At 31.4% G+C, this 20,846-nt stretch overlaps 1 protein-coding gene and 2 long non-coding RNA genes across 3 annotated transcripts; 2 read left to right on the top strand and 1 right to left on the bottom strand.

Annotated features, from left to right (window-relative positions):
• Nucleotides 1-465: 465 nt before the first annotated feature.
• On the bottom strand, nt 466-1,804 carry LOC126764460 (uncharacterized). The gene is made up of 3 exons (XM_050482142.1): nt 1,729-1,804; nt 1,521-1,634; nt 466-1,413 (listed from the first exon to the last, which is right to left on the bottom strand). The coding sequence occupies exons 1-3, from the start codon at nt 1,786-1,788 to the stop codon at nt 1,231-1,233; spliced, it is 357 nt and encodes a 118-aa protein (XP_050338099.1). The 5' UTR covers nt 1,789-1,804; the 3' UTR covers nt 466-1,230.
• A 2,645-nt stretch (nt 1,805-4,449) lies between these two features.
• On the top strand, nt 4,450-4,781 carry LOC126764588 (uncharacterized). The gene is made up of 2 exons (XR_007668088.1): nt 4,450-4,592; nt 4,650-4,781. It is a non-coding gene; the product is annotated as an uncharacterized LOC126764588 (long non-coding RNA).
• A 13,785-nt stretch (nt 4,782-18,566) lies between these two features.
• LOC126764538 (uncharacterized) lies at nt 18,567-19,046 on the top strand. Its single transcript, XR_007668057.1, has 2 exons — nt 18,567-18,722; nt 18,782-19,046. It is a non-coding gene; the product is annotated as an uncharacterized LOC126764538 (long non-coding RNA).
• Nucleotides 19,047-20,846: the final 1,800 nt, after the last annotated feature.

Genomic DNA, 20,846 nt, shown 5'->3' with positions numbered 1-20,846 from the left:
TGATTTCGCGATGCTTTTTGTTTCGGTGTTATCATTTGAATATTCGTTGTTATAAGTCCTAATTGTTCTAGTTTACAGATTCAGATCAATAAAAACAAAAAAAAAACAAAAGCATACACGCTTAATATTCACTTTGCTTAGTAAGTGCCTACATATACATACATACATATGTACATATGTACATCTGTATTTACTAATAAAGTAAAGTGGCTTATTATATTTTTTAAATTTGCATGAATAATGAACTCGCTTGCGAATTTTGTATTTGCGGTATTTTTAATCCGGTTTTTGGGATTAAAATCTATTTTTGTTAACGCCGTTTTGGAAATTTGTTTATTTTGTCTTTTCAGTTCGTTATTTGGAGTTAAAAATTAAATTCAATTAGATTTTAAGGATTACAAGAAAATTGAACTCAAATGTTAATTGAATTAATTTTTATTTATTTGTAATCTTTTGCTAAGTAATAATTACATATGTACTATATATCTTTCAAAACATTCTTACTGGAGATTTACGTTAAATTAATCTTAATACACCCAACTCTTTTTTTGCACCTTAGATACGTTCCTCAGAAATCCGTGTAAAAAAGAGGCGTTTCCTATACTAAAAATGGGGGATACGTTCCATGTCATCTGAAAACCGTGTAAGATGAAATAAAGAACTATATTTACTTATAAAAACCGTGTAAAAATGTTAAAAACTATAAAATTTCAGATATGTATACAAGTTGTATGTTCATATGGCATTTTATTGAACATTAAAACTTAAAACACATAATTCATAAAGGTGGTAAATTGGTAGATTAAGCGAAAAACAAAAGAAATCTGTTAATCCAGAATTAAGAACAGAAAAATTAGAATCGAAATAAAGAAAAAATATTTACATAGCTACATGATTGTTCGTCGCTACTTGATAACAAGTGCAATTGTTTGCGACGAACTGGACTAAAGTCGGTATCATCGCTGGAGATATCCATTTCAGCAATGTAAATATCATGCGAACAGAATGTGTATCGAATACGGGGATTTCCCAGTTACTACTATGTATGTTCATTTCAGCAATGGTGCTAAGTGTGGTAAAAACAAACATTATTACAAGACAGTGATTTTGAAACCGTACAAGATTAAAAATTTGTTAAAATTATTTGTTTTTTTTTCAACCGTGTAACTTCAAATCCATGTAAAAAGAAACCGTGTAAAAAAGAGTTGGGCGCATTTCCAATAGCCTCCATTATTTATTTGATTGCTGTTTCGTAATACGTTTTTTCATATCAACACTTCCAATAACATTGAGGTTAAAAAGGGGCATGTATTTTTCCCACAGTCGCACTTCTGTCTTGAAACCTGTTTGTGGTACATATGGGGGAAACCTTTCCGGATCCAATGACATGTTCTTCACATGTATTTCCGTGCCCTGCATATAAGTATATAGTCACAACAGTAAATCAAGTATTAATATGTTTACTGATATAATACATATATGTATGTATGTACATATTAGTATTTTCAGTTTTCACTGACCTTTGCCACTGGGCACTTATTTGGCATTTTTGCAAATTTTTCGAATTCATTGTATGAGATAAGTTGTGATCGTTTCGTACATTGTATTGCAGAGAAGCGAAATGTAAATGAGCGCTATTTAATATACATAAGTAAACCAACAAATGAAGTAAATACAATTTTTTTAAATTTAACGCTTCTACTTCATGCTTAACAAGATTACAATTACCCAAGTTGTGACAAATTGTGTGTTACACAAGAAAACGAAAAGGTAGAATGTATACTTCATTGCGAGATTAGTTTAAACTAAAAGCTTTAAGTTAGAGATAAATACTGATTTATATACATATGTAAGTACATATTTTTATTTATATTTTCATATATTTCAAAACGCAATAATTCGTTAAATACTTTCAATCGGCTAATTATTGTTTTGACTAATGTATCATGTTTCACAGGGTATAACAGCTTAGTCCTCGAAAGCCTTATCAAAAATTTCAAATTGAAATGAATAATTTATGAATAGATAAGGTACTACAATACTGTTCATTCGTCGACCTTCCCTACGCTTAGTCCTTAACTAGAAATTTGTTCGGCAAAAGAATTATTTCAATGAGCTCGGAGATTTGTCTGCCGCATCGGGTCAGCTGTAACAGAACTGTTTTGTGTACACTTGTTTGTAAACTTACATATAACTTATAAGTACTTGAATAAAGATTGCGAAATTTTTTCATGAACTTGGTTCCCATGTTTCTTGTCAAAAAAGTAAGTACGAGTTCATAAATGGGTGCAATGGGACAACTGCCACGCCTATTAATGGAAAGCGTATAAAGAGCCATACCCCAAACTTGGCACAACGAATCACACTTATGGTTTGAAAATCTTTAAAAGGTGGTGGTTCGGCCTCCCAAAAAGTTTAATGTATATATTTTCCAAACCAAAAAGCACGATAGTATGAAAATGGTGAAATCGGTAGAGTACCCCGCCCAATCCCCATATAACGGATTTGTTAAAAACCACTAGAAGTGATAAATCAATAACTAAATGCGTCAGAGACATTAAATTTGACTTATACGATGACACAATAGGGTCAAAAAAATTATACTATGGGCGTGGCACCATCCACTTAGAAAACATATACATGTATGTATATCGGGACATGCTCCACCGATTTCGGTATATATATATATATATATATATATATATATATATATATATATATATATATGTTTGCCTTCCATAGTATATTTCGGGATTTGGCAACCATAGTGTGGCAGACAACTCTCAACTTTATCGTAAAGTTTAACACTTTTGACATTCTAAGATAAGATAGGATAAGAGTGCGAAAATGGAAGAAATCGTACCACAACCACGCCTACTTCTCATATGACATAACATTAAATTCCATCTGATTATTTCCCTTTCCAATATACACATCAAGCATCAATCAATGTATCGGAACAAAACTTTGCACGAGTAATGTGCCACCATATGACCAAAAATTTACCAAATCGAACCAAACTGTTCAAGCCCCTAGGTACCGAATAAATGGATTCAGGTCCTATAGTTGACTTTTCACCAAAAATATCAGTCAATGTGTGGGATATATCAGCGAAATTTGGAATGAATCCTATTTTGATAATAGTATGTCTGTGTGTCAACAATGGGTTGAATCCTACCAATGAAAGAGGATGTTTTAGGAGAGAACTTGACCTAGCCTCTATATTACTAATATCCGAATTTTCGAAGATCCAGCTGACTTTACTAAATATAGATGGAAATGAAATGTGCGCTACCTTAATTAAACCTAGGGAGCTTTTTATTAGTATGTGGCACGTTAATAGTATAATTGGTAAATTAGTAATTGGTAAAAATAGATAAAATCGGGTCAATACAACCCCCAACTCCCATATTTCAATATTATATTTTGCCAGCACCAGAAGGAAGTTCTCGGACTTTGATTGCAAGAGTACAAAATGTTCGAATACACCCGAACTTAGCCTTCCTTACTTGTTTTCTTTTGATATTGTTGAAATTAATGGAAAGCATTTAACAGTATTAAATAAATTGCTGCCACTGATTATAATGCTTTTATGCGGCCGGTCGACATTAAATACGAGTAAACAATTGCATTTTGGTTATACAGGGCGTTTATTGGGAAAAATGTTATAATTCTAGAAAATGCATTGCTTTGTTATAGGTACCGTTTATTCAACACTTGCTCCCTTTTCCCGCGTTATTTATTATAGCCTGATATCTTTGATGCAACTAAATTTTCCGCATACTTCACAGGAGGGATCTCCAGGTATGTTGGAGCATTTTTATTTCATAAAATTTAAATTTGTAAACTTTTTATCAACACCCTCATCAAATAAAATTGTATAACGATGAAGATTCCAAATTTTCAGCACTTATTAATTACGATACTTTCACAATAATTGAAAATACAAAATTTGCTTGAAATTATTTTTTCCATGCACTCTTAAGCGGGATATACACATGCAGACTTGTATGCAAGTTATCACAGCTATGTAGCATAGCCAACAAAATGCTAGCAAAATATACCGATATTACTCAATTCAGCAATATTCTGTAAATATACAATATCATTGCTCAATAAAGTTAATTTCGAAAATTTACAACAACAGCACATTTCGTCGGCACTAAACCAGAACGGAAGCCGTGCCGCCTCAATGTAAGCCGTTTCTCGACCAAACTGAGGTTTGCCGTTTTGCTATAATATATAATTATTGCTTACGTTATCATTATAGAGTATTTAGAAATAAGTACTAGTAAGTAAGAATTCGTACATATGTAAGTTTATAGTAAATAAGCAAATTCTGTATAAAAGAAATTTGTTTAATAAAGAAAGTTGAGTTCAACTTCACCATTCAAAACAGCGTGTTATCAATCATCTGGTGGCAACCATTAACTTGCATACCGTGTCGCAAGTCAGTTCACTATACACTTGTGCGACATGTTGTTCAGACATAATTTCGTTGTCATCGTTGAAGTGCACGGATATGGCCTCAGAAGAGGAAATTATAGCGCTACTTGTAATTTCGGTGTGCGCGGATATGTTGGCTCATATAAGTATGTCCTGCACCAGACTTTTCCGATTTTTTAATTTTGTACAATTCTCTCTTTTAGGAATTTCGCATGTCATTAATGCGCTTTCCTACTATATCAATTGTGGCATCATCATCAATTTGTTTACAAGTCTATGTCAACTTTGTATTCTTTTTAACTTATTCTTGTAAAATTCATTTTTTATTTCCCAAAGCACTTTTTATCCTCTAAAGGCTTCAATAAATTCCCGCCAAAATTCGGTTTCGATTATAGCCATTGGGATGTGCGCACAACCTTTCACTACAAAATTTAACCCTCATCGAGACCCTCGGGTCTGGCCAGGCATATTTTGTTTTTAAATGTTATTTAAATATATTTAGAGTGTAGCAAACGACTTGCACTTCCAGGTAGCTTCCTAGAATTTTATTGTCTATAGAATTCAGAAAAAAAATTCAAGGATATCGTATCGAAAAGGACGAAAAAAGGATATTATAATATTACACCTTAGTGCACCAATGGTGCTTGGCTAGACCCCATATATTTTTGTATGAAAATATATGAACTTTGGTATGTTTCTATCACTTCGCACGGTTGATTTATCTGTTTTCATGTTCGTTACATGTTCAAATTGGTTAGTATGTTTATCTAGGTCAAATACTTTAGCCGCTAGAGCGTTTCAAAGGTTGAGAAAAATGTAATTTTTCTCAAAATTTTACATTTTTTGTGAACGCTATTGCCACGTCCCTGGTAGGGATAGAGAGGAGGTTGAGGGCTTTCCTGAAAGCCCCAGGGGTGAACTAACTGCAAAATGGTTTTGATACCCCCCAACTGTAGTGAAACAAAATGGGGGATATGGTGAAAACCCATTTTCGCCTATTGCCACGCCTCCGGTGGGTCCTTGGGGCGAATTATACATTTCCTGAAAGCTCTTTAAATTACCTAACCGGTGCAATTTATTTGACCCACCTAGGTCAAATACTATAGCCGCTAGAGCGTGTTAAAAGGTGAAGAAAAAATGTAATTTTTTTCAAAATGTTACATTTTTTGTGAACGCTATTGCCACGCCAAGCGTGAACAAGGCAGTTAATTTGATTTCAATCAAATCGAGAGGTAAGAAATTTCAAAAATGTGTATATATTGTACATATATGAGCGTAAATACAACACGTATTTCCATACAAATGTATGTAAACTAGCCTAGGCCCAGCCAAGCACCATTGGTCTCGACCAGTGTTAAACAAGAATGAGATCGGTCTGCATACCGCACTATACAAATTAATTATTCGTTTTGTGTTTCGTGGGCAACTACGGGCAACTGCCTCGTTTTCTTTATTACATTTTCTTAAATACAATATTTTGCTTAAGCCTAGATACAAATATTGATCTTACATTCTAGGAAGTACCTCTAGTGAAATATTCATCTTACAATCTGTGAATTACATCTTGGGACCACTTAAGGCGGACCGTGTTAGCAAAGTACAATGTTTCAAAACTGACCATATGGGTCTTAAGTGTCATGTTACATATTTATGACAAATAAAAGATGTGTTCGTGTAATATGAACTGGTGGTATTAACTTACACGTTGTTACACGTCGCAACAACGAGCAGAAAAATTGAAAGATTTCAATTTTGTCCATACTTGTATGCATATCCGCCTATACACGATGCGACGGTAGGAAATACTTGACATGTAGCACAGACATGTCTGCAAGTATATATCCTGAAGTCAAAACGTAAATGACTGCAAATCTCACACACAAGTGGCGACTGAGCTAATAGATAACGGATATATCAAAGCAACATGTGACCTGATGTAATATTTAAAAATGCATGTTTATACATGAAAACTTTAAAATAGTAGTAGTTTTTGAAGGAACCGCTAGGCGTTTAATGGTTAAATGCTTTATTGATATTTTGCCTTTCACTTAAGCTCAAACATTCTCTATTGGTTTGGCATTTGGTGACTGCGTTTGCCAATCTAAAACACCAATATGGTTTTATTTTTCCTTTGAGTATCATTCGTATCATTATCTTCTTCCAGAATCCAATCCTGATCATTTCAGGGGACTTCAGTAAACCCTTTTTATACAAATTTTCCATTCTAACGCACTTCAGGCTTTCTGTGAAACAGCTCAAAACCCCAAATCCATAGCAGAGAAGCATATACATATGTATGTACATATGTACATATGTTTATATAAACATTACTTAACACTACTTTGAATAAAGGGCTTGAACAATACAAAAGTTCACTCATCTGTAAATAATACATTGATCTAATAACTGTTAAGGGGTCAGTAGGGTAATCTGTTTTCAATTTTTTTTTATTTATTTTTTTTTGCATTTTCTGATCCCTTATACCCTTAGATTTAATGTAGAAACCCACTTTACCATTGGAAGATTTCGAAAAAGGCCCAAAAATAATAATTAAGGATATGCTAATTTTTCAACGTTTATGTCCATCTTTGTATGCTTTTTCAGTACCTAAAACTTTAAACGCGTTTTTCTCAAAACAAATTTTTTTAAACTGGCGGACATAATTCCGGTCGAACTACTCAACCGTGTTGTTTAATTTTTTTTAATGGTCACAAAATGTTCACAGTTTAAAAAAATTGGAAAACATAATATAAAACGTTAATTACGTTTTCATTTATCAACATTTTTTCATGATTCTAGTAGGGCCTATAACCATTCACCTACGTTTTAAGAATAAATTGGGTTTTTGTGTTTCAGATGATTTAAACATGAGAAATCGCGTCTGCCAGTGAAAAAACGCATCTCATTCACCCAGCCATTCCCCAAAAGATGTCATCAAAAAATTCCGAAAAAATTTGTTTATATCCGTATACTTCACGATATACTACCTCATGATATGTGAAAAAAGTTCTATTGTAAAATAAAATATTGTAAAATAAAAATTTCTATGAAAAAAATGTAAAAAAACAGGACAGATTATCCTACTGACCCCTTAATCTTTTCCTGCACCCAATGCTACATTTTTATACTCTTACAACATGCTGCTACATTATTAGAAGAATATATTATATACAAAAATATCAAAATAAATCTGCGATTAGTTTAAGGTGATACAAACAACCGTTAGGTAAACAAAATTATTATACTCTATATATTGTATAAATACATATGTATGTATATATATATAAATGATTAGAATGACGAAACGACTGAATTCCTAGAAACTGTCTGTCGGTCCATCTGTTTGTCTGGGCAAGCTGTAACTTGAGTAAAAATAAACCAGTAAGAAAGGGCTAAGTTCGGGTGTAACCTAACATTTTATACTCTTGCAACTTGCAAAAATCAACCAGAGGATCGGAATCTAAGCAATTTTATACATATACAGCAACAATCACCAGAATACACAAAAAAACTTAGAGTTATAGAAGTTTGTATATATGTATATGTGTGTGTGTATATACATACATATGTATAATACAATAAGAATATGTCCTTTTTATGAAGACCTTCACGTGATATTTGCACGTCGCATAAGTGTTCAGCCACCAGCGATTTATCAATCAACAGAGTTGGTGTCAGCGTTGGACGATACATATATACGAGTAGAATATATTACCCCAGAGATAGACCCCGACACTAGTTCTTCGAGTCCGTTACCCAGTCCGTCCGTTATTATGTATCCGTCTGCAGATGAAGTAGTTAGTCCGTCCGCTAATTTTGCATGCACATCTACACCTAGAAGAAATATGAAAAGATCTCATAGCAATTCAAATCCATTTTCATTACTTTTCGAAATCTAAAATAAGAAGTTGGAACTAGAAACGAAAAAATTGGAATTTGAAAAAGAGAGAAAGGAAAACAATTTTCAATTGCAGAAATTACGGTTGGAGAAAGAAATAGGAGTAGAAATGGAAAAAGTCAGATTGGAACACGAACGATTGAAAAGCTTAAATAGCTCATAAGTTGCCAAAATGTAATCATCTGTATTCCAATATAACATTTTTTCCTTTTTGACTCTTTCTGCCTAATACATTTGTTGGTTTGTTTTACTTGTAGTGATTTAGTGAATATGGTCCACCTTGCTTTTTTTACTTTATCCGTATTAAGTTATTTCTAGTCAAATAATTTATGTTACTTGTTTATTTAAAGAAATTGAATTTTATTTGAAAAAATAAATAAGAAAAGAATTTTTAAATTAAGATATTTATTGATTAAAACAATTGTTCAAAGATTTGTCGTCGCCTTATCTCCACTTCATTGGTACGAGCATTTGGTTCCCATAACGACTCTTCAATACTGTGCTCCGATTTCTCAGGTTGGTAATCGAAATAATCGTCTTGTTGGAGTATAAAGTTGTGTAACAATACACAACAGAGAATCCATTTGTTAACTTTTCTCATACCATTTTCATTTTTTATTTGAAGCCTTAAACCTTTTAAACTACCAAATCTTTCCTTCAGCATTCCAAAACAATGTTCAATTCGAATTCTATATCGACTGAATGTTTTGTTAAAAGAATTCCTTTGGCTTAGTGTTAAATTTCTGGAATATTCTCTAAATGGCGTTATAACAGTACTCGATAATTTATATGCACTGTCACCTGCAATCCATTCACCTTCTCCAAAAAATGTATGTGCTTCAATGGACAATTCGCTGTTATTAAAAATACGTGCATCATGAACGCTACCTGAAAAGCCTAACATCAAGTGCCTTATTTGTAATCTATGAGCGCACACGGCTTGTGCCTTAACGGAGTAAATATGTTTTAATGAAAAATACGCTTCTGGGTCCTGTGACGGTTTTTCCGCCAATGGAATTTCGGTACCATCAACGTATCCTATGCAGTTAGGTAACTCACTCGAAGTTTCTAAAACGAGCTTTTTGTGTTCTTCCGTATTTGGCCAAAATAAATACTGGTCCTTGTATTTCAACAACGCATTAAATATTCGTTCAGTTAAATTCTAAAATATAAAAACATGTTCAGGTATTATGAGGAAAACTGACGAATTCTGACCTGAATGACACCACCATCACTGATTCCAAATAAACCTGCAATCTTCGAAAGAGTAGCTCCTTCATCGCTAGAGCCTAAGCGATACAACACAATTGCCAGTTGCGTTTTAATTGGAAATTGTTTGCCCGACCGAATTTTGTTGAAAAGATCGTCTCCCTTTATTAGATCCAAAATAGCATCGAAAGTTTTCCAAGTGACACGTGTGATCTTCTTGAATCGGTTTTCATCAAGTTCCCATCAGAATTCATTTAAATATGCCCTGGATTTCGATACACTATTTTGAATAAATTGTACGCTGTATCTGTATTCTAAAGCCAATACATGCATCAGGTCCTCCATTATTTCATCTTCTTTACTTTTCCTCTCTTCTGCAAAACAAAAAATGTAGTCATTTAAAATAAAACCAATTTAATTTAAATACATACCATTGTCCTCACAAAAGAATTCAATAATCATTAAATCATTTAACGCTGCTACTTCCAATAAGTTCAAAAGATTTTATTTATTACTGATTCTCGGCATTTTTTATTACCTACAAATGAAAAAATAACATACTTATAGTAATACTGCCACAGTTGCCGAAGAGCGCTCATTTAACTTGGGTTGTTGCCATATTGCAAATTTACTATTTTTCTATAATTGCGACGTTAAATGAGTACCACTATTGTTTGCTTAGATACATTTGCTTTGTTTTAAGATAAGGTTGTTGTGGTACAGGTTTATACAATGATACAAACTCAATGTTGTTTTGATACTTATTTGTTTAGGATTGTTTGTTGTAGTGATAGTGCATTTCAATTGTTCCAACTCAAGGTTGTTTTAATGTTTGTTACTAGTACAGTGTATAAGGAATACGTTCCTTAACTCGCGAGTTATAGTTTCCGAAAAAAAGGAGCTTAGGCTTTTTTTTCTACGACCGCCTTTATTGAATTGAATCTTAAGACTAACTAGCTCTCTATTCCTTATTAATTTACATACTCCTTATTCTAATGCTAACTGTACTGACATTCTTAGTTAGTTAGCTTCTAATATTAGGCTTAACTGTATTATCGTTCGACATTAGCTTATTTACTTATATATACTTATTTATATATATATGTATGTATGCATTTATGTTTTTAGTTGAGATGGCGTTAGCAGACCCGAAATACGCTCACTCTCTTATTCCGCAACTAAGCCTAATGTGGAACCTAATTTTATGTTAGTGAGCTATTAAGCATTTACTATATACATACATAAGTATATATTATTACAAGGTGTTTAGAGTATAGGAATGTAACTCCTCCACCCTTTGATTTGAGATTCTCCTGGATCTCATTACAAAAATATATAATAATTTTATTAAATTTTAATTAATTCAATAGATAAAATAAGTTTTTTTTTTATAAATATGTAAATTGTAAACATTTTTAATTTGGAGTTGTTTTAAATATGATTTTAATAGCGTAGCGTATCTATGTACATATGTATAGTGCTTAAACAAAAGAAACGTTGTTTTATATTAATATTAATATAAATTATGATAGGTAATTATTGTTTTATATTTTTACAATTTTATTTTCAACAATGGTAAGTATATATTTATTAAAATTGAGACGATCGATGGGAATATAGGTTATATACATATAACCGGAATTAAAAAAAAAATGTATATTTAGTTTTTTTATCTTCTTTTAAAAGATATATATTGCGCATTACACTGAAGGGGATAGATTTTTGTTTTAAAATGGGCTAATTGTCGTTAGAGTTATATTGTGATTGTTGTCATTTGCAAATTTAAAAGGGCGTTTAATATTTGAAGTATGTACGTTTTCTAGATTTCTTTTAATAAATTTTGGTTCTTCTTTGTGTCTAACGCTTTTGTAATTTCGAATGAAATTCTCTCCTTTTTTCTAGGTAATTTTCCTTTCTTGTGTTATGTTTAGAAATGATCTTCAATTTTGCTTCTTCTAACCGATTTTTAATTATGCTATGATTAACTTTGTTGTTTTGAACATCTAAAGGAGTAGCTTTTATTGTGGTATGAAATGAATTGTTATAAAGTTTTACGGCTTTACACATTTGGATGGTAATTGGAACTTTTTCTTCTAAATTTAGGGTTCTTATACGTTCGGTAAGGGTATTATTTATTCTCTCTACATCTGAATTTCCCGTATGACTATGTGGTTTAGTGGCATGAAATTCTATATTTTCTCTATTTAAAAATTCCCGGATTGGTTTTGAATTAAATTCATTATCGAAAACAAACTTTTTTATATGGCCTTTAATTGACAAAAATTCATTAATTTTATCTATGATCGTTAGACTATTTCTATCGGGTAAATGGAAAGAAATAACATGTTTTGAAAATTTATCGATGAATATTATAAATGACTGTTTACTGTTAACATAAGTATCTATATGAACAATTTCATTAACTGTATTTGGTGTTTCGGTAATTTGAAATTTAGCTTTGATCGGATTTCTATCATATTTTCCACCATTACATATGTCGCAATTATTTATTATTTCATGGATTTTAATTTTTAGTTCTGGATGATATACTTTATGCTTCATTCCCTCGTAAGTTGGAATAATGCCTGAATGTCCTACTTCGATTTTATGGAAAAACGATATTTGTCTCTTTAGTTCGTATTCATCTTCGATATCTTTGGCAAAGTTTGTGCAATTTACAAAAGAAATATTTTGATTGTTTGCGAAAGAATTTAAAAGTATTTGTTCTACTTCATTATGTTTTTCTTCATTAAGTTCAAAATATATAGCGATCTTACCTTTTTCAAAATGTTTATTTATAATATTAATAACGTTGTGAGAGTTAATATCTCCTATATCGATAAAAATGTTTTTGAAAATATTTTCTACTTCTTTTTCTTTTGCTTGAACTAAAATTAATTGCTGTTTGAAACGATTTACGACTGTATTGAGAATGTTAAAGTGATTATAAAGATTTTCTTCATGAGAATGGCTAGTTTGGACTTCTATTGAAAGCATTGTTTGGTCTTGTTGTTCACCAGCGTTTAAATCTTTTATTTGCAACATTTTGTTAAGGGTCATTCCCAAATTTTCGGAATTCACCATGTTTATTTCATCACTGTTAATTCGGCTCAGAAAATCCGCTATTTTATTTTCTTTACCGGTTATATAATCGATTTTTGCATCGTACTCTCCTAATTGTACCAGCCAACGTTGAAGTCTTGGATTTATATCCTTACCACAATTTTTCTTTTGTAGCCATTTAAGTGGTTGGTGATCTGTTTTTAGATCGAATTCTCTTCCATATAAGTAGGGTCTATAGTATTTTACTGACCACACTATTGCTAATAGTTCCTTTTCGATGGTTGAGTAGTTTTTCTCGTGAGTATTTAATGTGCGTGAAGCATATGAAATTGGGTGGTCGTCTTGTGTGAGAACTGCGCCAATAGCAAAGTTGCTAGCGTCTGTAGTTAATTTAAATCTTTTTGTAAAAATTGGATACCTTAAAATGGGGGGATTTGTAATAATATTTTTTAAATTTTCGAAAGCGGTTATATAACTTGGGTTATTAACGTTAATCTTTGCATCTTTTTTCAGATATGCGACCATAGGATAAGCTATTTTAGAATAGTCTTTTATAAATTTCCTGTAAAAGCCGGTAATGCCTAAGAAAGATTTTATTTGCTTTTGAGAAATTGGTAACTTTAATTTTTGGATAACTTCAACTTTATTTGGATTTGGTTTTATTCCTTCAGGAGTTAGTATATGACCTAGAAAGTCTGTTTCTTTCTTTAAAAAACTGCATTTTTCTAAACGTATTTTCAATTTTGCTTGTTTTAGTTTTGTAAAAATTTTCCGCATATTAGTTATATGTTCTGACAAAGAAGTACTAAAAATCAAAATGTCGTCTAAGTATACAACGCATATCTTGTTTATGAAATCTCGAAGTACTGAGTTCATAAGACGTTGGAATGTCGATGGGGCATTTTTAAGACCGAATGGCATTCTTAAGAATTCATAATGTCCTAACGGAGTAGAAAACGCTGTTTTCTTCCTGTCTTTTTCATCTACCAGTATTTGATGAAATCCTTTCGCGAGATCGATAGAGGAAAAATATTGTGCTCTACCTAGTTTATCCATGATACCATCGATATTAGGTATCGGGAATTTATCGCTAATAGTAATTTCATTTAATCTCCTGTAATCGACGACGATACGCCATTTTTTATTTCCGTCTGCATCCGCTTTTTTGGGGACTATCCACAAAGGGCTGTTGTAAGCAGAGTTGCTTTCTCTAATTATATTATGTTCTAACATTTCTTTTATTTGTTTTTGTATTTCTAATTCATGAACTTGTGGATACCTATAAATTTTCGAATAAATGGGTCTATCGTTTGTTGTAAAAATTTGATGTTTGATTTCATGCGTAAAAGAAAGTTTATCTCCTTCTTTGAAAAATAATTCGTTAAATTCTTGTAATAGATCTTTTATCGATTGGCTTTCTTCGATATTTAAATGATTCAAGTTTAAGTTTTTCATATCACTGAATTCGAGTGCGCAAATTTCCGTTTTTCCATAAGGAATTCGTTGATCAAAATAAATTATGTTTCCTAATATATTAATAAACGTGTTTTCTACATCAATTTTAGCTTTAAAAGGGATAAGAAAATTTTGTCCTATAATAGCTTCGTATTTGTTGCTGTTAAAATCTATTACTTTCCATGATAAAGTACCTAAGACGTTAAATTCTTTCGGAAAAGGTGTTACAATTTTATATTTTATTTCATTAATTCCGTTGATAGTTCCATAGCATAACGGTTTGGAAAGTTTTTCCTTTTGAAAATTTTCGAATAGGGCGTTTGGTTTTATGATGCTAGTTGTTGAACCTGTATCTATTAAACATTTAATTCTGTGATTTCCTATTGTTACTGTTATTATGGGGAGTTGAGGGTTTGAGGCGGTGTTAAAAAATTTACTTCTTTTTCTTCACCATTGCCAATTTCCATCAAATTTGAATTATTGGACAAACGACTTGTACTTGGATTGTAATCGACGCTCATATGAGAGCTTTTAGTTTGTCTCGGTAAATTTGGTTGTATTTTATTTGTAGAATTGTTGTACCCGTAATCGTAGTTATTCCGATTGTTGTAATTGTTACGATTAAAATTTGTATTACGTATGTAATTGTTATTGTTCCCGCTTTGTTGTCTATTGTCGTTTGTTGATTTGGTTTGTCTATTGTCTGAAATTTTATTATGTTCGTAAGATCTATAATTTTTCTTGAAACCTTCGTAGTTTGTTTTGTTTTTATCGACATACTTTCGATGTCTATAATCTATCGCTCTTTTGTCCTGCAGCAATTTTAACTTTGAATATTTTACTATTATATCATTTAATGTTTCCGTTTCGGTTATATGTGCCCTTATAGGCCCATCGATTTTCTCTAACAGTATATCAACAAGGTCCCTATCTACATTTTCAGGTTTGTAAATGCCCGGTTTTAAAGGGTCAAATATGTATATTTCATTTATTTCTGCCTTACATTTTTCAAAAATTATAAATAATTCATTAAGATTACTTACTTTGACCGTCCTACAAAAATTGAATACCTCTGCGTATGTCTTCCTCGGACGAGATCCTTGTAGAATTTTGGCCTTAATCGCTTCCCACGATGAGTTGTCCTCCAGTTCTCTTGTTCTTTTTCCAGCGGTGCCCAGTATTTTTTCGTTTGCTATAATGTTGATACAATGTTGGACGAGTTCCTGGTCTGTGCCGCAGAGAGAAATGTTGGTTTCGACCGCTTTAATGAATGCTTTTGGATTATGATGGTCGTCTAGTGGCTTCATTCTCCGGAATTGATCCATGATGTCCCTTGGTGACATGTGAAATCTGTAGAATTGTGGTTGTTGGTTTATTTGTAGTTGTAGTAGATGTTGAGCATGTTGTTGTTGCATTTCTTGTTGTTGGGTTTGTAGCAATTCTTCTTGCCTTGCGATAACTCTTTCCAGCTCGGCGATGGTTTGGTTTAGATTCTCCATTGTAGTAGTAGTTGTAAATAGGTCGTTTTAATTGTGGTTTGAAGATGTGGTCCGCGGAGTATTTCTTTTTGGACCAGTTGTGGAAAAGTAAAGATGTATTCTCCTTTTGTTTAGAAGTCTTTTAAACGTTGTCGAAACTTTTTTATATGTATTTTGTTTCTATTTCTGGATGCACATGAGCTTAATTATTTCTAGGCCGCTGTCCTTATTATTTTTCGGGTAACTGTATATATAGCCTTTGCTTTTAGAAATTTTTCATTAACTTTTATTTTTATATTTTTTTCTGTTTTCAATATTTTCACTATAACCAGTATTACTTGGCGTGTTTTGTTTTATTTTGATGGTTAAATTCGGTTGTCCGTAACTGTATACACTTTTATGTTTTAGAAATTTTTTTTTTTTTTTTTTTTTTTTTTTTTTTAATACTTGTTAAATTGTTTAATTTTCACAAAAATATTTTAACTCTTTTTCTTAATATTTTTTTCGTTTTATTTATTTATTTGTTTTTTTAAATATATATATATTTTTTGACACATTAATAATATTTCAATTCTTTTTTTCTAATATTTTTCGCGTGTGAATATTTTTTGTTTAAACTGTGAATTGGTTTTGTTGGTTCCGCAAAAATATTTGTTTTTAACTTGCTGTTTTTTTTTTTTTTTTTTGTGGCGGTTCACAAAACGGTTTTAAAAAATGTAGTTGCTTTTTCCGAAACTGTGCTTTATATATACATATATGAATATATGTATATACCGCAAGTTCCGTTCTTACTGTTTTAACGCGTGTTGCAAGCTGTAAATTTTAGCTTTGTCGATACTGTACTTTTTACGGCAAACGTAATTTCCGTTGTTACTGTTGCAAGCTGTGAATTTCTTAAATCTTTGTCGAAACTGTACTCATTCTTTGTGATACGTGACACTAGCACTTTTTGGACGACTTGTAACTTTCTGTAAATTTTTTCTTTTTTAGCACTTATTTCGCTTCTCTTTTCCTTCAAGATTTTAATGCTTTTTGTTTAATGCTTTATTTTCACTTATTTTCAACAAAAAATTTTCTAATTTTTTTCACTGTAGCTTTCGTTTTCTTTTTTTTTGGAAATTTGAGTTCGATTTTCACCAAAAAAAAGTTTTTATTGTTTTTTTTTTTTTTAATTTTCACTGGAGCTTTCGTTTTTTATAGATTTTTGTACTATTTTCACGCTCACTTTTTTTGTAAAATGTATACTTTAGCATTTATTTTAAACTTTTTGCACTATTGTTTCGTTTTTTATAGAATTTTTTGCTATTTTCGCACTTTCCTTTTTTTTGTAAAATGTATATTTAAGTATTTATTTTAAAATTTTTGCACTTTTGTTTCGTTTTTTATAAGATTTTTACTATCTTCGCACTTCCTATTTATTTTAAACTGCACTTTTGTTTCGTTTTTTATAGAATTTTTTTTTTACTATTTTCGCTTTTGTTTTTATTAATTAAACTTTTTAAATATTTTCGGCAATACGATTCGATTCCTTTGATCTTTTGATCAAAGTTAACCCGACTGCGCCAGTTATAGTTTCCGAAAAAAAGGAGCTTAGGCTTTTTTTTTCTACGACCGCCTTTATTGAATTGAATCTTAAGACTAACTAGCTCTCTATTCCTTATTAATTTACATACTCCTTATTCTAATGCTAACTGTACTGACATTCTTAGTTAGTTAGCTTCTAATATTAGGCTTAACTGTATTATCGTTCGACATTAGCTTATTTACTTATATATACTTATTTATATATATATGTATGTATGCATTTATGTTTTTAGTTGAGATGGCGTTAGCAGACCCGAAATACGCTCACTCTCTTATTCCGCAACTAAGCCTAATGTGGAACCTAATTTTATGTTAGTGAGCTATTAAGCATTTACTATATACATACATAAGTATATATTATTACAAGGTGTTTAGAGTATAGGAATGTAACTCGCGCGTGATCATGGTGCAAAAGCAAATTTTTTTCTTACATCTAATCATTCTAATCAGGACAAATTGCGCATAACTTCCAGTTAATATTCTTTATTGACCGTACGATCCTTTGGCAAGAGCTCCTGATGCACGATGCCTCTACAAACGAAGAAAATTGTTAGCCTAACATTTAACATTTTTTGTTCTTAGCTAATGCGGCAGTTTCAATTAGGATGATTGAGCTTTGGTTTCCACTTCATAACCATAAACTTTGGCGCAAAATTCCCAGCGACCTGAATGGCACGAGACAATTGATACGTTTAGCTGGTGATTTGACGATTTGCCAATACTATTTTCTTTACTTTATTAATATTTTCATCTTTTCTTGACGGGCTTGTGAGTCTGCCACGCTCTTTGTCGTTCACACCTTCTTGTCCCTCTGAGAACATTTTGTTCAACTGATAAATTTGCTTTTCCTTTTGTCTAAGGTAGCTTCGCCCTATGCCACAGTCAACATTCGGATTGCTTCCCGCATTTCATTTTGTTTTTCCTACAAAATTTTATAATAAAATCATTCATAAAATTGAATGAAAACATGTTCTAGAACTTGGATATAGCACCGGTATATCCGTTATAGTGATTTCTATCCATTTTGACGTTAAACTTTTTATGTTATTATAAAGTGGTTTAGCGCTGAATATGAATGAAATTGGTCGGGATCTTGTTTTAAACCTCATATCTCTCTCAAATAGTTTTGCGAACACCTGAAAGTATTTCACAGCCTTTGGTCTTTGAAAATTGTGAGAGTACAAATGCTCGGTTGCACTCTTCCTTACTTTAAATATTTAGATCAGTTAATAAAATAAAATATAATTCTCAATATTCAAGTTCGATGGTTGAATACTTTTCCTCGATACCTTATTTGGTGACTAGCATTTACTCGATCATCACACACTCACAATCCTGTGCATTTCTTTCTAACATATTAGGAGTTTTCAGACCGAAATCTGTTAATTTGGTAATTCGTTAATTGATACTTCGTTAAAAGGCTTAACTGTGAACATACTTTTTGCTCTACCTCTGTAGTATGGTAAATTTTATTCCGAAACAGCTGATTCAATTTTATTAAAGAGTTGAAATGCCTCAACAAAGTGCAAAATCAAAAATTGTCAGTAATTTAATTGAAAATTATGTGGAGCAGATCAAATTTATTACTGGTAAGTACTTTAAATTGATGTACAGAGGGGCATGGAACTAACTTTCAAATCATTTCAAGACATATTCAGTGAAGATGAAGATTTGGTAGAGGATACCATTGACTGCGTGTAGACCCTCATATCAAGTGACGAAGTTTTTAAAAAATGTAGTGGCAAGCAATTCCCGATTGATATACAGCTAGCTGTCGTTCTATATAGAATGGATACTAGTATGCTGCATTCTTCACAATATAAGACACAAATTAAAAAGACAATCGTTATATCATTTTCTGTTTCCAAATACTGTTTAATTAAATTAAAAATTACAATTATATCAAAAATTAATTTTTCATTTTTATATATGGGGTATTCCATACCAAATCGACCAATTTTGAACCCGACCCCTTTAGATTTTGCTGAAACTTATCCATCCTTTTCTACCCTTTGAAAAACATTTTTGAGAATTTTTTCAAAATAATTTGTCCAACTTCAAAAAAAGTTATGATTTTTTTAAAAAAAAGCTTTTTTATTTTCAAATAGACATAACTTTTGTAGAAATTGAATTTTGGGTATCTTTTTTTAAATTTTTGTTTTTGAATGAACTTTTCGAAAAAATACGAACTAGTCCCTCAGTTTTTAAGATATCGTTTTGTCGGAACGGCCGATATCGGACCACTATAACATATAGCTGCCATACAAACTGAACGATTGGAATCAAATGCTTGTATGGAAAACTTTCACATTTGAGAAGATATATTCACGAATTTTGGAATTTATTATTTTATAAGGCAACCATGTAATCTCCGAAGAAATTGATCAGATCGGTTAACTATAGCCTATATGTCATACAAACTGAACGATCGGAATCAAGTTCTTGTATGCACAACTTTCACATTTGACAAGATCTATTAACAAAATTTGGGATATGTTATTTTCTAAGGCAAAAATGTAATCTCCGAAGAAATTGTTCATATCGGTTAACTATAGCATATAGCTGTCATACAAACTGAACGATCGGAATCAAGTTCTTGTATGGACAACTTTCACATTTGACAAGATATATTCACGAAATTTGGTACATATTATTTTCTAAGGCAACAATGTAATCTCCGAAGAAATTGTTCATATCGGTTAACTATAGCATATAGCTGTCATACAACTTTCACATTTGACAAGATATATTCACGAAATTCGGTACATATTATTTTATAAGGCAACCATCTAATCTCCGAAGAAATTGATCAGATCGGTTAACTATAGCATATAGCTGTCATACAAACTGAACGATCGGAATCAAGTTCTTGTATGGACAACTTTCACATTTGACAAGATATATTCACGAAATTTGGTACATATTATTTTCTAAGGCAACAATGTAATCTCCGAAGAAATTGATCAGATCGGTTAACTATAGCCTATAGCTGTCATACAAACTGAACGATCGGAATCAAGTTCTTGTATGAACAACTTTCACATTTGACAAGATATATTCACGAAATTTGGTACATATTATTTTCTAAGGCAACAATGTAATCTCCGAAGAAATTGTTCAGATCGGTTAACTATAGCATATAGCTGTCATACAAACTGAACGATCGGAAACATGTTCTTGTATGGACAACTTTCACATTTGACAAGATATATTAACGAAATTTAGTATATATTATTTTCTAAAGCAACAATGTAATCTCCGAAGAAATTGATCAGATCGGTTAACTATAGCATATAGCTTCCATACAAACTGAACACATAGTTACTAACAGAAATGCACCTGTGAAGGGTATTTAGCTTCGGTGCAACCTAAGTTAACGTTTTTTCTTGTTTTTAAGTAAAATCGTCATTTTTTATCCCTGCTAGTCCCGGAGCGGGCCGATTTTTTTTATATATTTTTTATTAATTAAAAAAAATTGTAAAATTTTCAAAAATGAAAAAAATAAAAAAATATAAACAAAAATCGGCCCACTCCCATTTAAATATTATTATACAAAACATATAAAATTGTTACATATAGATTATATTTGTACTTTAGTTCAATCATTACCAGTCTTTCTTTTTGCTCTAGCTCCAATTTTTTTTTATTTCAAAATCTTTATTTAACTTTTTTCTGTCCAATTCTATCTTTAATTGTAATTTTTAAAGTGTCGT

This window comes from Bactrocera neohumeralis, chromosome 2 (genome assembly GCF_024586455.1).
Source record: "Bactrocera neohumeralis isolate Rockhampton chromosome 2, APGP_CSIRO_Bneo_wtdbg2-racon-allhic-juicebox.fasta_v2, whole genome shotgun sequence".
NCBI classification, from domain to species: domain Eukaryota; kingdom Metazoa; phylum Arthropoda; class Insecta; order Diptera; family Tephritidae; genus Bactrocera; species Bactrocera neohumeralis.
This window is presented reverse-complemented; position numbering and strand designations above follow the sequence as displayed.

What these genes read in the sequence shown, in the direction of transcription:
- LOC126764460 (XM_050482142.1), bottom strand. Translation starts at nt 1,788, where the DNA reads ATGAAGTATACATTCTACCTTTTCGTTTTCTTGTGTAACACACAATTT. An exon ending in CACAATTTGTCACAACTTGG is followed by an intron (nt 1,635 to 1,728) that starts GTAATTGTAATC and finishes TATATTAAATAG; the next exon opens with CGCTCATTTACATTTCGCTT. An exon ending in ATAAGTGCCCAGTGGCAAAG is followed by an intron (nt 1,414 to 1,520) that starts GTCAGTGAAAAC and finishes ACTTATATGCAG; the next exon opens with GGCACGGAAATACATGTGAA.